The sequence below is a fragment of the Anarrhichthys ocellatus genome, unplaced genomic scaffold (assembly GCF_004355925.1).
Source record: "Anarrhichthys ocellatus isolate YVR2014 unplaced genomic scaffold, GSC_Weel_1.0 scaffold32, whole genome shotgun sequence".
Lineage (NCBI taxonomy): Eukaryota > Metazoa > Chordata > Actinopteri > Perciformes > Anarhichadidae > Anarrhichthys > Anarrhichthys ocellatus.
Genome location: NW_022280062.1, coordinates 5,210,758 through 5,227,874, shown reverse-complemented (window position 1 = coordinate 5,227,874; position 17,117 = coordinate 5,210,758). Strand labels below are relative to the sequence as shown.

The 17,117-nt window shown below is 41.3% G+C and overlaps 1 protein-coding gene across 1 annotated transcript; it reads left to right on the top strand.

The window, feature by feature from the left end:
* Positions 1 to 9,410: 9,410 nt before the first annotated feature.
* On the top strand, positions 9,411 to 16,403 carry hectd3 (HECT domain containing 3). Its single transcript, XM_031864917.1, has 20 exons — positions 9,411 to 9,502; positions 9,864 to 10,315; positions 10,549 to 10,802; positions 10,903 to 11,038; positions 11,291 to 11,412; positions 11,563 to 11,676; positions 11,870 to 11,952; positions 12,100 to 12,265; positions 12,541 to 12,622; positions 13,088 to 13,270; positions 13,445 to 13,497; positions 13,602 to 13,770; positions 13,866 to 13,979; positions 14,098 to 14,187; positions 14,533 to 14,739; positions 14,820 to 14,949; positions 15,343 to 15,417; positions 15,545 to 15,626; positions 15,739 to 15,810; positions 16,049 to 16,403. Exons 2-20 carry the CDS (start codon positions 9,962 to 9,964, stop codon positions 16,131 to 16,133), a joined length of 2,571 nt encoding a protein of 856 aa, XP_031720777.1. The 5' UTR covers positions 9,411 to 9,502; positions 9,864 to 9,961; the 3' UTR covers positions 16,134 to 16,403.
* The last annotated feature ends 714 nt before the right edge of the window (positions 16,404 to 17,117 follow it).

Genomic DNA, 17,117 nt, shown 5'->3' with positions numbered 1-17,117 from the left:
CCCCGCAGGGGATGTAAACAGACCCCTTAGCCTCTGAGGCACATAACATAAAGCAAACATCGTGTTTATATCACTTACACTTTACAGTTAACGCCAAAGAAAGTAACAACATCACGACTGGTGGTCAAAGTCCTGGCTCACCCCCTTTGCCAAGCTCAAGTAAGTGTGCACACAGAGTGAGCACACAAGCCGGCAGGTGAGAATTCACTGCCCCGTTTAGTGGTGCATGAAGAAAATGTTGTTTAGTTAATGTGACGACAAAATTAATAGGCTGTTTGAAGGCATTGACAACTGCATGAATTTTCAGAAAGCCGTAACAAACAATTTTACATTGTTTTTTTGTGTGTGTGCTGGTTGAGCTTCTCTGTGGATGGTCACCTTGTCGTGGTGGAGAAGCTCGTGGGTTCCTGAGATCCCGAGAGCGACGCCGTCTGGAGCTACGCTCCTGGTAGGGTCGCCCATGGCGGTAAGGTCGAGGGGAAGGTCTTTCACAAAGAGCAGGAGCAACCAATACCTCAACGGTAGAACAGGCGGAGGATAATGGCTGACTTTAAGAGAGCATCACACCAACTGGGAAGACGAATGAAGGCTGCAACGGGGCCCCAGACGTCGTGGACTCCATGCCGTTGGATCTTGACCGAGATCTGTCAATGACAGTCTACCCACGTTAAATAAAGTCAGGCAAGCCTCGAGTGACTGTTGAAGATGATGGTTGACCTTGCAGTTTGAACACCTTCTGACTTACAGACATCAAGAGTGGAAAAATGTAATGGTAAAATGATATGCAGAGGGCTTAGCTCCTTTAAAGTCAGTGAAACAAACGTTAGAGCATCTTCAGCTTCTGTAGAGTGACGTATTTCACAGTGAAACAGATTATTCGAGCAGAGTACAGTTACAAGAGGGATTTAACTCAAGTCCTTCGTATTTGATTGGAATGCTAAAAAAGTGGGCGGGCTTAGAGTTTGGCGTGATACAGAGCTACGAAGGACTGTTGGCTACACCCCAGGCGACAACTTTAACTTAGACTTGCATTCTTTCTAATGGCCAGCAGGGGGCGACTGCTCTGGTTGCAAAAAGACATTGGATTGTATAAAGTGATGTTCATTTAGTAAATTATGGTCCCATTTAAAGTAAAACAGACGATAAAGCTACATTGTGATTGACAGGACGCCGCCACTGCATTGTCTGGTCTGAGAGTTGTCTGTGTTTTTGTTGTGTTTACATTTTTAACCCTTTCCTAGTGTTTTTTCAGTTCATCAAAGTTAATTGTAACATTTTGGTCGCCTAAAAATGTCATAGGTCTTAGGTTGTACATAGCTCTGCCCTCTTCTGGTTAAAAAAACCAAGATGGCAACAGCCTTAATGTGCACATGTGTCGTTATCGTTATTAAATAAATTAAAATCAGTTTTCCAAAGCCCAAGCTGACGTCTTCAAAAATCCCACTTTTGTCTGACCAACCCCAAAATCCAGAGATATTCAATCTGCAATGATACTTGACTGAGATAAACAGTATTATCTTAACTATATATAGGACCAGAGAATATATTCAGCATTTTTCCTTCAAAAATACTTCAAATCTATTAAGTGATTTTGAGAACACTTTCGATCAAGACATGATTATGGCAAATGAATGAAGACCAAACAAAGAAGTTGATCCCAGAGGGTATTACATAACCTCCTGTGAGTAAAAAGAGTAAAAATGCACAGAAATGCATGGACATCTTATTATTACATCACCATTAATACAAGCCAGCACTCGTGGGAGGTACAGTCTGGTTGAATAATGTGACCTGCATGGCCTTCTGTATTAGGCCTTTTATTTGGCACAGGGACAAGGTGAACTGTTAAAAATGGAGCACCACCTCCCCAACAGAGAACACAATGTCCTGGAAGGCAGCAGGGCTGTGTGCTTTGGCTACTATCCATGTCGCCTCACCAGTCTCCACTCACACATTGCACAGCCTGCCAGCTCCGGCTATACTTTCTCTTGGAAACTTGTTGGCTTAAATGTGTGTGGGCAGCGGTGAAACTTAACTCCTCGTGCTAATGTCCAAGACGTTTCTACTGTTTTTCCCTCTCATGTTTTCTCTTGGCATGCAAAGGTATTCTGCTGCTGAGTGTTAGACTTTTTTTTTAATTTGTTGACAAAAGGTTATTAAAAATACCTTCTGCTCATTCAATACGTTGACTCCCCACATACTGTACATACATGCGTATTCCACATGTCTGTTTGAAATGTGATAAATGTATCACGTCTAAACCAAAGTATCCAAATGTTGAGAGATTTCATTGGATATGCTCTGAATCCTTTTGCGATTGGACACGCCGTGAAGAACTAAATTATGTAAACTGTTCTAAAAACATTATGAAAAATGTTATAAATGTTAAACATGCTTTAATCTCGACCCAACTAGACTATTGTAAGTCCCTTTATGTAGGTGTTAGCCAGGCCTCCCTTCACGCTTGGAGTTGGTCCAGAATCCCTCCATCACAAGATCAAATGACCACAGGCCCCTCGCTCTGACGCCTGTGGTCAATCCTTTGAGAGACTGGTGTTGACCCACCTGAAGGACATCACTGGACCTCTGCTGAACCCCTTGCAGTTACCAGGCAAACAGGTCAGTGGATGATGCAGTCAACATGGGACTGCTCTACATTCCGCAACACCTCGATTCCCCATACGCAAGGACCCTGTTTGTGAGCTTTAGTCAACAAACAGGACAGTATCAGACTACAACACATTGGTGCCAGCCTGCCCTCCATCCAGGAAACGTCGCTGCAGGCCCTTACAGCCCTGGACTCAAACAGTTTGAACTTCTCCCCTCTGGGAGGCGCTAAAGAACGCTGAACGCCACAACAACCAGACACAAGAGCAGCTTCTTCCAACAGGCCGTCACTCTGATGAACACTTAACATCAGTCACTCACTTTCAATAACCCTCTAACATCAAAACATCCACTGCTGCCATTGGAGGATATTATTCTCTAATAATGTACAAATGTTTTAAAATAAACTGTAAATTTAAATACTGTACATAATCACCCAGTCCATGTATTTCCACTCAGTATTTCTGTGTAAGCCGGCCAAATCCCTTGTGTGAGCACACATACTTGGTCAATAAAGATGATTCTGATTCTGAATGCTGCAGTAAACAGGAAACAGGAAAACGCAGGCGAGAGCACATGTCCCCGTACTGGCCTATCTTCACTGGCTCCCTGTACAATTTAGGATTTTAAGGTTTTATTGTGTACTTACAAGTCACTGAATGGGATAGCTCGAACCTATCTCTCTGATCTTTTATAACCATACGTCTTATCAACGTCATTCTGGTCAGCTGAAAAGTTGCTCCTTATTGTCTAAATATCAAGGCTGAAGCACAGAGGAAAGCACGCCTTTGCAGCTATAGCCCTCAAACCGTGGAACAAGTCTCTACGTGTTAGGCTGCCTGTTTTTAAATCTCGTCTCCAAATAGATTTTAGTTTTTAGTTCACCATGAGAGTTGCCTTGTATAATATTGTCCTTTTGTCTTTTAAACTGGTCTTTGTGTTTTTAGTGTGTTGTTTTTGTGGTTTAGCTTGTACAGCACTTTGGTCAGTGTTGTATGAATACATTTGGAACTGTATGCTCCTGGTCCCATTGACTCACTGAATCAGATTCTATTTTGAACAGCAGGTGGCATTGTCCATCTGTGTAAAGGATGAACAATGAGACTCCACAGCTCAAAAGTCAGATTTGAAATAATACCCCACTCAGAAACTTTTGAAACACCTTACCAATCGACTTGCAAAGTATCAATAAAAATAGTGGCAAGTTTTCAAAGAGGGAAAAAGTAGCATATATAGAAACAACTCCTCCAGCATAATACATGTGTCTGCTCACGACCTAGAAGGGATTGTGTGTGTGAGCGTTGCGACAGCAGCAGTGTTTTCAGCCATATTAGCATACACATGTAGCACACAAGATGATTGTGGAGTGGCACTAACTTTTGTTGTGTGCATCTGCAACTCAGGGTTAGATTCATTTTTGATTAAATTATTTTTTTTTATAAAATATCAGAAAACGGGTAAAAGAAATTGTCTATAACAATTTCTTAAAGCCCAAGTTAACATGTTTAAATCAACCTTTTTGTCTGACCAACAGTTGAAAACCCAAAGGTACTCGCTTTACTATAGAGCACAAGTAATCGTACTTGTTCTTAGAAATCATTTTAGTAAAGTACAGTGAGGCCTGTACTTGAGGAAGATATTCCCAGAAGCACTATTATTATCGATGTGGAAACGTAAGAAGCGTTTTACATTGAGGATGTCAAAGGGTATTAAAGGTTAGTGACATAACGCAAAGAAAGCTTAGTCACATACTCATAGATCTACAACAGTAAATGTCAGTGTGGATCTCCTGAATGTCATGAACAAGAGAGGGTGCCCGTCAGCTTGTCTCTGAGGAGTAATGTCTGACGGCATAAAGACCCAGTATGTGTATTTAGATGTGTAATGTTTATTTATTCTGAGGCAGATTTTGCTCTGCATGAATTAGCATTCCACAATGTGAAGCAGTTAACGAGAGAATGAGCAATATCCAATTGTTTTGAGGCAAATAACTGGAACAGAACTCCTCAAGTGAATATCGGCAGAGAAGCTCTCTTGCACTGATCTTGAAAGGTTTTCAGTCTGTTGCTTTTCCCACCCCATGCAATGTCACCATTGTATTAATACACCAATTACTACTTCACAGTCTCAATGCAGAAATCACTAGATGGCAGCAAAACACTACTATAACTCTCACGCTCTACCGTCAGAGCTCATTGTACCTTCACGCCAGATTCTCTAAACTCTGCACTCATAAACACCATCAACTCCTTATCTCATATTTTATCCTTCCTGCTGCTATCCATAACATAGTAAAACACGCATGATTACCAGTCTCATCTTTCCTTCAAATACTGAGCACCACATTGCTGCTGGAAGGATTACCCACCATATGTTGAGCTACCTAATTTAATTAAATGTGACATTTAGCTGGAGGATAACGTGGAAAAAGTAAGTGCAAGGGTAAGCAGATAGTGCACAAACAAAATGTATTTTAAAGACAAGAAAAAAATGGCTAAATAATATAATGTTATAAGTAGACAATAAATAAATATAAATTAAATTAAAATATCTAACCATAGTATGTTTACGTATAATTCAAATAAATATAGTGTAGCTGTCAAATAAACCTAAGTAGGCACAGACATGTACAAATTATAATAGTTGTAAAGGTTGTTCAAGTCTATATCAGTGACATTTAGAAAGCATGCATCTGTGGTGCTTGTTTGTTGTCTGAGGTTAAAGTAATAATAGTAATTAGAACACTATGATTAGTGAGGAAACTCATTTCCATCACCCTGTGGTTGAGAGCCTTTCGTCATGAAATCTGATGCTACAACACAGCAGCACCAGGCCTCTGCTGCCTGCTGTTGTGTTTAGCAGAATTTATGAGCTGGATCTTTCCCGCAGAATTCAAAGTCTATTCTCTCAGTAGAACAAACACACACACGTACACACACATTTTTCTTGTCGTGCAACAGTGACATTGTGGTAAATCAGTGGTATTCAATGCCAACCCTGCATCATAGCATCTTCCAAGGACACTAAAATCAACATCAATGAGAATAAACAGAGCAAATAAACTCGAGGCAAGGACATTGCTGTCTCTAGTTTCATTTTTAATAACTTTATGTTTAATCAACCTCAAGATTTCATTCACCTGCGAAGCGTCACCTTAAATATGCATATGTCTCTACTGTTAAACACTTTCTGGAATGACTATTCCTGGTGTCTAATAGGACATTCCTACAAGGACAGTGAGATTATCAAGTAAGGGAGGTTGTTAGATGCTGCAGCTGCTGCCTTCCCCTCTGAAGACTGTCCAAAAGTTTTTGACAGGATCTATTGTATTAGTAACTGGTCAAGGCATTGTGTTTAAAGCAATTACACAACTATTCATTGCTGAAAACAGTGAATTATGTGATTTTCATGTAGTATACACTATATTCCTGTTCATCTGATGCTTCCCATTTTAAACAATCATATTATTCCTACAGGAACCGTATGCAGGAGTTTGCAAATCAAGCAAAGTCTTCACACTTTTGTTCCGTAATCTCTCAGTAGGACACTTGACAATACAATTTGGCGGATTTTCGATAGAATACAATAGAATACAACTTCTCTGTCCTCAAAGGTGGGAAACTGTCTTTCACCCACCTTTGTCATTCATTAAAACACACAATACAAAAATGAACTGTAAAATATTCAACGCCCTAAATCAACAACCACCATTACTAATAGGTTAATATTCTAGTCTAGTTCCTTTTAACAAAAATCCGTGAGTGTTCCTCAGCTAATTTTTCAATTATTATCATTCAACAAGTCAAACAGCCTTGTATACAGTATATACCTGAATGGCAGGCGAAGTGGATGCTCTGCGCCTCCTCCTGAAGCAGAGTAAATCACACAGCCTGCTCCAGAGGTAGGAGGCCACCAGACACATGCTGTTGACAAGCCAAGTCTCCCAGCCAGTGACACTGTTCTCCACGGCTTTGACTTTACTCTTCATCCCACTGCTGGAGCCTTGCTTTTCCTATCTTTAACTACAGAGGAGGTCTTGGAGCTTAGGGAGAAGAGTTTCAAGAGGAGAGTAAGAAGAGATGGCGAAGACCAAACAGAACTACCCTCCACTGCCTCTGTTAATCCAGTCAACGCTCCACTCCCATCACCACTTAGAGCCAAAGGATGGGCGGTTTGTCCTCGTGATAAAACAGTGACGGGTGCCAGTAAAAGGGTGTCGAGCTCTCTCAGAGACCCTCGTCCTCTCACATCATCTAATCCTTCCATCTTCACTACAAAGCAGGACTTTTATTCTCCTCTCAGAAAATATCTGGATGAAGGAGACACTCCACCGACAGCAAAATGTATCTTCAACACATTACTGACATTGAAAAGTGAGAGAATAATGATAGGGGGTATAGTCTCCCTGTCAACACAGACACTTGGATGGAGTGCTATTGGATTACTGTTCCAAATGTCACACAGACTATCGCCATGGGAGCTTCAACTCAAAGGTCTCGACTGAGGCAATTTTATATCATCTTATATTGTTTAAACCCTGAAGTATTGTGTAAATACTAAAATAACTCTATTAAATGCCAATCCAAATTAACAATTAAGTCAAAGATAATTTTATAAATCAGGGATCTCTCAGGACTTTTAAACTCAACCACATAATCTCTCTATTGTGCAACAAGGGACCTTTGGCTGTGAAAGTCGTATGGCCACAAGTCCAAGAAGGCATCATCTGGTCCACAGTGGCCAATCACAGCTATGTACAGTGTCTGGAAATCTCCCCGGCCTGCTCTGGCTTCACCATCGGCTCTGCCAAATACAATAATGAACTAACTCCTGGATGGTGCTCTCGCTGCTCAAATGAATCTCTTGGCTGCTATATGGAGGGGGGAGAAAATCAAAACTGGTCTTTGATTACTCACAGTTTGCTTTACAGTAGACTTACGTTACAACTGTAGCGAATGTGGTTAGTTGAATCCCAGACTAAATGTTTTACACTATTTTTGGCCCTCTCTGGTTTTCACAGGATTTGGCACATCGATAGAATTTAAATTTTGGGAGCGGCTGTGTCTCAGGGGATTGAGCGGGTTGTTCTTTAACCACATGGTTGGCAGTTTAATCCCATTCTCTTCCTGTAAGCATGTTGAAGTGAACCCAACTGGACCCCTTGCTATTCCCCAGGTAATACACAGCAGCCCGCCGTTCCTAATGCTCAAGATTAGTTAAATGCAGAGGTCAAGTTTCATACCTACATGTGATCATTGTCAGAAAACGTAATATTATATTTCAAACTATTGCTGTGGACGTTTGGCTCTTATTTATGGTGTTTTGTAGGCACTCAACATCATGGTGTCATATTTAACCACTTTAAACTCTGAAAAATCATGTTGCTTTTTTTCAACCTGATCAAATCATTGTTAGAATACTTGGAGAAACTGTCTCAAAATATTATTTTTACTATAATGAGAGCATCAGCAGTGTAGTTTCTGCTGAAAAATAGTAGCTTCGTGAATGCACCATTACATTGTTACTACATTCCTGTTATTTAAAAATGTGACTTATACCACCCTCTGCTGGTGCTCCTGCAGACTCAAAAGGCTGATTCAAAAAGACACAATATATCAATACTCCGTGACATAACCTGAATATCTTTCAAATGAGCTTCATACCTCTGGTTCACACTCTTCCAGAAGCAAGCGCATGGTTTTCATTTTCTCTAATTAGGGGAAGGAGGCCCGCTTGGTCATGTTTCAGCTGTTGGCACAATGATTAACTGCAGCTTGGCCATTCTCTTTGAGGGGGACACTTGGCTATCAGCCGTCTCCTTCTGAGCTCTCTCTCAGTATTCCCGGCCTCGTTGACCTCTCTGGTGTGTTTCTGTTGTCCGGGTGTTTTATCTGAGTGGAGGGAGAGAGTGAAAGGATGCAGTGAAGTATCTTAAGTTAGTAAGAAAATAGCAGCACAAAATCAGTCGTGAAGCCAGCTGATTTTGAGCAATAACCCATGTTAACTTAATTTACAGACTGTCAACATTAGTATGAGCCATCTGAGGCCTGTTCATCAGCCCCAACCAACCTTGCATTTCAATGGTCACTTAGTAAAGTGCTGGGTTGGTTGGGGCTGATGAACAGGCCTCAGATGGCTCATGCTAATGATGATAGAGTTGTTAGAGTTGTGTATTTCTATTTTCAAACCTGAACACGCCTCTCTTGAGTGTAACAGCGATTATAACCGCACAACTATCTAGATTCTAATGAACTGGAGAAAAAAAATTCTACACGTAGATCTTAAATCCTTGAATATAAACAGGACCCATTGAAATTGGATGGAAAATGTAACTCAGCAACGGTCCGAATAAGTCAATATATGTAACGTTAGCTGGTTTAAAACTGTATGCCGGTGTTGAGCAACCAGGTTCAACTTTATTTTGAAATTTACTTTATTGAAATACTTCCGCTAAAATCGTTATGATTTAGGCTGTTTTGAAACAAAAGGGAACAAAAATACAGTATTCACTAATTAGTAGGCCTACTTTAATAGTCATAAATAATCAGCTGTAATAATGAATAACAAAGTTTTTCACTTTTGCGTAGCATCTAAGCATCTGTAGAGTGCCAACTGACACTGACACTGTTATGCCTAAAACTTAAAATTTTGATTTAGCATTTGTTAAAAAAAAAACATTTAATTAATTTCCGTTCTCATTTCTCAATAAATACCAATTAAATATGTAACATGAAAATGAGGGATTAATTAATACAGTGGTGAGACTTTTATTTTGAAATGTCAACGACGGAACTTGGAGAGGTCCAAGAGTCTCTTATGCACTTCCGCGTTGTCAGAATTGCAACGAAGTCCAATAGACGACTTTCACATTTAACAATATTACTCGGCAGTAAGGGTACGTTAATACTGATTCTAGACATCCCTCTGGCTCACTAAGTACTTTTCTCTCCGTAACTTCTGATTGAAATTAACGTGATTTTGTGGAGAATATACATCGTAAACGTCCCTGGATACACAGATTTAACTAACACCTAACGTTAGCGAGCTAGCAAGCAAATGTTAGCTCTTCAGAGAAGGAGCCGATACTCATCTTACTGTGTCAGCGGACTTTGGTCGCTGATTAGCGGGTTTCGTTTCACCTTTTAGACTCCAGTAAAAGAAAGCTGAATATCAAACTAAATCACAGGATTGTGCTACCGTTCGTTGAATGCTCTGTTTCTCAGGAACATTCGGTTGTGTTTGCTTTGTTTTGACAGGAGCATCCACGCTCAACCAGGCAGAACAGTGGTGTAATGTTAGCTGACGCCCCCCTGCTGCTGAGCTGCTGACTGTCACCTCCATCATCACCATCATCATGTCTCTGGGCGACAACCCTCACCTGCTACTTGGCAGGATCCGCTTTCTTAACAGGTGTATAGAGTGTTTCAAGAGGAGCGAGGCGGTGCCGGAGTGTCTGTGTTATGTCTCCAAAGAGGTGTGCTACAAGATCTGCAAGGATTCATCGTCCACCTCCTCAGCCGCCACCGGATTATCTACAGGAGGCTCCACTTTAGGGAAAACGCTCGTCTCCGTCTTTGAGAGTCCACACCAGACTCCACACGTTAAGAAGTTAGGCAAGTTCAACATAGAACCAAAGAAAGGGACTTGTATCCGGACAACAGGGGAGGAATACTGCAACAGCCAGGGCCTGTGGGTCAAAATCAATAAGGTAAGATTCTCTCTCCTTTCCAGGTTACACTCACTGAACCAGAGCCATTAAATAGTATATCAGCTGAAAATGAAAGTTCCAGTTTAACACCAGGCTATTTTGTGAATCACATCCCGCACGACCCTAATTGTCCCTCTTTGGCGAGGATGCTTTTATTACCTGTTACTTCAGTTTAAATAATTTTAAATGTGGTGGGAAAACATGTTGACATAACAAGCCGTGTCTGCGTCCAGGAGCAACTGGAGGAGCACCGTCCGGGCCAGGAGCTGGAGGAAGGCTGGATCCTGGTGTGTAAGCACACCGAGGGAGGCGACAGGCTGGTGCCGGTGGAGTCACCGGAGACCATCAGCAGACAACAGCAGCTCTTCGGCTACGACCACAAGCCCTGCAACAGGTGGGAGCAGGTGGTGAGTGTGGAGAACGCACTTTACATGGGCTCCAAACCCAAAATCGCTGAGTGTGATGACGCTGCCGTCCAGAAGCTAAGGTGAGCATGTTTGTGATGAATCGGATTAGAAAGTCAAGCTTTGTGTTTAGACTGAGCAGATTGTCAAATTAACCGTGTTGTTCCCCTTCAAATACTCAAGGTATGTTCCTCCCACCTGGGCATACGAATGTGACGAGGACTTGGTGCATTACTTCTATGACCACATCGGGAAAGAGGATGAGAACCTGGGGAGTGTGAAGCAGTGCGTGACCAGTATTGATGTTTCCTCATGTTCGGTGAGTCACGTGCGCTCAGGTGTTTGTATTTCGTTGTTTTTTCCTGTTCCTGTTGCAGTCCTTGAGATATGTACGAGTATTAAAGGCAAGCAAACATTCAGCCTGTTTATCTTCTACTTTTTTTACTTCGATGATACAACGGATTCAATTTAATTGATTCAATTGAATTGATTGAATCCTGTGGAAAACGTGTAATAATAAGTCAGTCAGTGAAGGGTTTAATACATGGATTACCTTGATATTTGCTGACAGGAGGATCCCAGCGGAGGGGCGAGCTGTCTGACCGACGGCGACATTGAAACCTACTGGGAGAGCGACGGCATGCAGGGACAACACTGGATCCGCCTGCACATGAAGAAAGGCACTGTGGTCAAGTAAGCTGCTGAGCAACAAAGTGACAAGTCACAAGAAAGTAGTGCCAACTGTAGTGTGTGTGTGTGTGCGGTTTTGTAGGTTATTCATTGTAATCCGAACCGTAGACGTGTCTTTATCATATATATAACGTGCTTCTCTTTGCTCTCTAGTAAGCTGATATTGACAGTGGACTCTACAGACGACAACTACATGCCCAAGAGAGTCACAGTGTTTGGAGGAGAGGGAGACAACCTGAAGAAGCTGAGTGACGTCACCTTAGACGAGTGAGCTCTTTCTTTTATTATTATTATTGTTATTAAATGTAGGAACCTCCCTATTATTACAACAGACAAAATCTGATCTGTTAAAACGAAGGCCAATATCCACCTGATATATTGGTCTAGCCCCATTTACTTATTTCATGGTCTGTTTGACTACAGTTGGTTTGAACCACCTCTGCTCTTCTTTTGCCTGCAGCAACCTGATTGGAGAAGTATGTGTGCTGGAGGATATGACGGCCCACCTGCCTGTGATTGAGGTCCGGATTGAGGAATGTAGAGGTATGGCTTTTGAGCATGTTTTCTATGGAAATTTGAGCAGATATTTTCTGTGATTTTAAACACTTCAATACACTTTGTGTGGTTCTTTGGCTGCACAAGCTTCTGTAGTGTCGTAATGTACCTGAAACAATGTTTTTGTCTCTGCAGATGAGGGCATAGATGTCCGGATCCGAGGTTTGAAGGTGAAGTCATCATGTGAAAGAGACCTGGGTCTGAACGCGGATGTTTTCCAGTCCTCTAACTTGGTGCGTTACCCCCGTCTGCAGGGCAACACGCCCGACGTCCTGTACCGCAGAGCGCTGGTCATCCAGAGGTAACATTCATCTTACTGCCATGGCTCTTACAGTCATCATGGAGTTACATTTTTATCACCTAATGGTGGTGTTTTTTGTGACAACCAGACAAAGTGCATGTCCAGAAAGTTTTAGAAATGTCATGATAATTCTTTTTTAATCAACCAGTGACTCCGAATATATAAATCTCTGAAATACAAGTCAGATGCAGTGCTGTGATTGTCTATGTTGCTTTAAGTATTACACCTTTGTCAATGTTTGTGTCAGTTGTATTCTTATGTCTTACTCTCTGCAGGTTCATTTGTCTCCTGGACAGCGTGCTCCCACACCTGGTACCAGCCTGGGACTACAGTCTGGGTACCTTCAACCAGATCAAAGTAAGTCATTGTGGAGTTTTTAAAATATACAAGACTGATACTGAATAACAACTAGGCAATAACCTCCAAACTGATGTTCTTACCAGATTTATAGTAAATATACGAAAAAGGTAACACTGATGGTATAAAGTGGAGTGAAATAGCATCCTTTCAGTGCTCCGTTATACACAATGAAGAAACAGGTTTTTTTTGTTTGATTAAAATAGGTACAAAAGACAGTTAAATACAACACCATTAAGTAGTGGATAAGTTCTATTAATATATTTGTTTTTTTAGAAAATGCTAGACAAATATATTGCTCACTAATATTTGATACCATCCCACTCACACGAGCTGATTCATAAAGAGTATTTTAAAGCTGACAGTAGGTCATACTGATAATATGCTGATTTACCGATCTGTACTTTAACACTTGAGACACACACTTTAAAAGTCTCCTAAATGACCTTCTCTGGCGCCCTCTAGAGCATAAAGCAGTTCCTGCTGCTGTCCAAACGCCGCTCAGCCCTCATCACACAGTGCCTGAAGGACTCAGAGACCAGTAAGCCAAACTTCATGCCCCGGCTGTACATCAACAGACGGCTTGCCATGGAGCACAGAGACAACCCCTCTCTGGACACCAGCTGCAAGAACACTGTGTTCAATCAGGTATAAAACACTTTGTGAGTGTGACGTCTCCTCCTTCGGTTTGATGAGATGCATTTATACAAACGGGAGTGTTAGGGGATTCTGGGCTGGAGGAGAGTCGGGTTTCATGAATTTGTCTGATGCATTATGGGTACAGTTACCATTGCCTTATGATTTTTATTTTTCTCCTTGCAGGTGTATGAAGGCCTCAAGCCGTCTGACAAATTTGAGAAGACTTTGGATTATAGGTGTGCAGGCTTCTCTGGCTCATCTGACATTAGTTGCCTGAATATAGCTCAAACTCGAGTGCCCTTAAAATCTAAACTAACCATCTTTCCTCTTGGTTTGTCAGATGGCCTGCCCGGTATGACCAGTGGTGGGAATGTAAGTTCATTGCAGAGGGAATCATTGACCAGGGAGGTGGATTTCGGGACAGCCTGGCTGACATGTCTGAGGAGCTGTGCCCCAGCTCAGCTGAGTGTCCCATGCCTCTGCCATTCTTCAGCCGTACGTCCAATACGGTAATCACTCACCATTGCTGCCTGCATTGTTTTGACTGTAGATTTGACTGGACAGGGTTCTCATTGGCTATGCCTTTCTTTTCACTTGCTGGCAGGGCTCCTTGGAGGCCAGAGATTACTACGTCCCCAATCCGTCCTGTAAAGAGTTCCAAAAGTATGACTGGATCGGTCAGCTCATGGGAGCTGCTCTCAGAGGGAAAGACTTCTTGGTGAGTGATGCTCATTCTCCACCTATTGTCGGTCGTTAACAATGCTGTGAAGAAAGAGTGGGTGGATGTAGAGGCTTGATTCCCTGGCTTCTTCTTCTTCTGTGTTCCCACCCTGTAGGTCTTGGCTCTGCCCGGGCTGGTGTGGAAGCAGCTAACTGGGGAGGCTGTCAGCTGGAATAAAGATTTCCCAGCTGTAGATTCTGTTCTGGTGAGGACATTCAAACCATTACATGTGATGTAACATCAATTTTAGGCTCTGCAGACTGAGTTTCAAGTATGTACAGCACATTGAGTCTGAAACATTCTTTGGTAGAAGAATTGTCCAGATCAATATTTTATGTTTTTGGTACTTTTTTTATATTTGATTCAAGTTTACTTAAATTACCAATAAATCTCATTGTATCACGATTTTGAATTTAACAAAAAGCATGCCACACCATCTTGTGTCTTTCCCATTGCTGCATTCCAATAGAAAAAATGATTTATAATTTCTAACTTCTGGTGGGGCCACTAGTCCTTCATTGTCTCAAGTTAAATTTGGGTGTGTGTTCAGGTGAACCTGCTGGATGCCATGGAGAACTTGGACCAGGAGACGTACGAGTTTAGGTTTGGTGAGGAGCTGGTGTACACCACCCTGCTGAGCGACAGCCAGATGGTGGAGCTCATCCCCGGTGGCAGTAACGTGGCTGTTCGCTACAAGGACCGCAGCGAGTTCATCCGCCTGGTGCAGAAGGCTCGGCTCGAGGAGAGCAAGCAGCAGGTGGGACTTACTGCCTTCCTATACATCGCTAAATCATCGAATTGCGTGCATGTGCCTCATTGTCTGTTTGTGTATTACAGATTGCAGCCATGCAGGCAGGGCTGCTGAAGGTGGTTCCTCAGGCGGTGCTCGACATGCTCACCTGGCAGGAAGTTGAAAAGAAAGTGTGTGGAGACCCTGAGATCACTGTGGAGGCCCTGAAACGACTCAGTGAGTGTCCAGCTTAGAATTCATCTTTGACAATAAACACGCAATTTCTGCATTGATTGAACAGGTGACACTACGTTTGTCCACTACTTTGGTCCAGACGGAAATATTTCAACAACTATTAGTTGGAATGCCATGAAGTGTTGTACTGATATCCATGGTGACAAGATAAGCACCTTTCAGTCAAAAAGGATGTAAACAAGCCAAAGAATGTACTCGGATCATCCAAACCACGTCATTTGGAGGATAAATTGAAAGTAAAGTTAATAAAACCCAAATTGTAATATACCAAAGAAGGTGCCCAGCTATTAATTAAGTTAAGGAAAAGATTAAAGATCATCTTCAATTAAATATTGTCATAAGGACTCATTCATGTTTTTTCTATCTCCCGACCAGCACGCTATGAGGACCTGGAACAAATTGACGTCAGAGTGCAACACTTATGGGAAGCACTGACGAGCTTCACCAATCGTCAGTTCACTGTTTACTTGTCAACATTTTACAGAGAATGTGTATTTGTTATGCCGAAAATATTCACCTCTGCTGTACTGAAGAAATGAGCGACATTTATGGTGAACACTTAAAATGTTGCTTTCAGAGGATCGAAGCAGGTTTCTGAGGTTTGTAACTGGTCGAAGTCGGCTCCCTGCACCTATCTACGTCTTTCCTGACAAACAAGGGTGAGTGCAAGTAAATCCCCTACATATAAGTATTACAGTCAAATATGCTGTCTGCTAGCGAAATGCTAACAATAGAACACGATGCTGTTCATTTTTCATTTTTCTGTTTTAGCTTCGAAACGACCGATGCACTTCCACGGTCCTCCACATGTTCCAGCACTCTTTATTTACCCAACTACCCAAGGTATGTCAATGTTCGGCAGGATGTGTTACAATTGTGTTAAAGATGTATTGTTTTTATGGTGCTATGGCAAAACACAATTTGAATACCAGTTGCTTTCATAGTCCATCTTACACTTAATTAAATTCATAGAATGCTCTGAGCTCTTGTGAACTTTTTGTGAAACTGCTTTTTATTGACAGTAATATTACATTTATAGCCTCCAATCCTTTCCTGTCCTCTTGTTCATTCTGTCCTGCAGTGCTAAAGTTTGTGAGGAGAAGCTGCGTTACGCTGCTTACAATTGCGTGGCCATCGACACTGACATGAGCCCCTGGGAAGAGTGAACTCACTGCTGCTTCACTCAACACATCTTGTTGAATGGAGAGACATCTTGTCATTTGCATCACCATATCTACACAACTGCCAATTAATCCTAGCTGTATATAATAAATATCTGGAAACATGGAAATTATATTGTTCTGAATGAAACATTAAATGAAGGGATGTGTTAAAAAAAAAATTTACAAGTTGTGGCAGGTTTCAATGTCAATGGGACATCATAAGACTTTTCTTCATGAGTAATGTTGTACAAATAAAACAGGAAACAGCATCCATCCATTATCTGAGAGTGTTTATCCTATTCAGGGTTGCAGGGGGGCTGGAGCCGATCTCAGCTGACATTGGGCGAAGTCGGCAGACTATTACAGGGCTGGAACTTAGAGACAGACAACCATTCACGCTCACATTCACGGGCAATATAGAGTTCTCTATCAACCTAAGCAGCATGTCTTTGGACTGTGGGAGGAAGCCGGAGAAAACCCATTTTTAGAGCTCGCTGACAATAAAAAAACAAATAACATTGTACGGTACATCAGGAGATGGCAGTTTAGTAACTTTATGAACATCAAACCACTGCATTCTGAGTGTAAAAATAACTGATGTACAAAACCAGGTTTTTGTTAAATAAAATACTGAGTAGATTGTATGACTCAGACAGTAGAATTTTGAATTATCTATCCTATTACAGAACAAATAAATGGATAATACAATTATAATAAAACAAATGAAATGAATGTCCTTTCTAGTTTTTCACAGATAAATAAAAAATAATCAAAAATTATATAATTTTATATCTCTATATTCATCTGCTGTATGTATACATATGTTTTGTATTAATGAAATTAAAATAAAAGCATGCATATGTAACAATTGATCATATTTTATATTTAGATTATTTATAGATATTGAATATAATTATAATTTAAGAATGGTTAATTACAAGTATAATATATATATATATATATATATATATATATATATATATATAT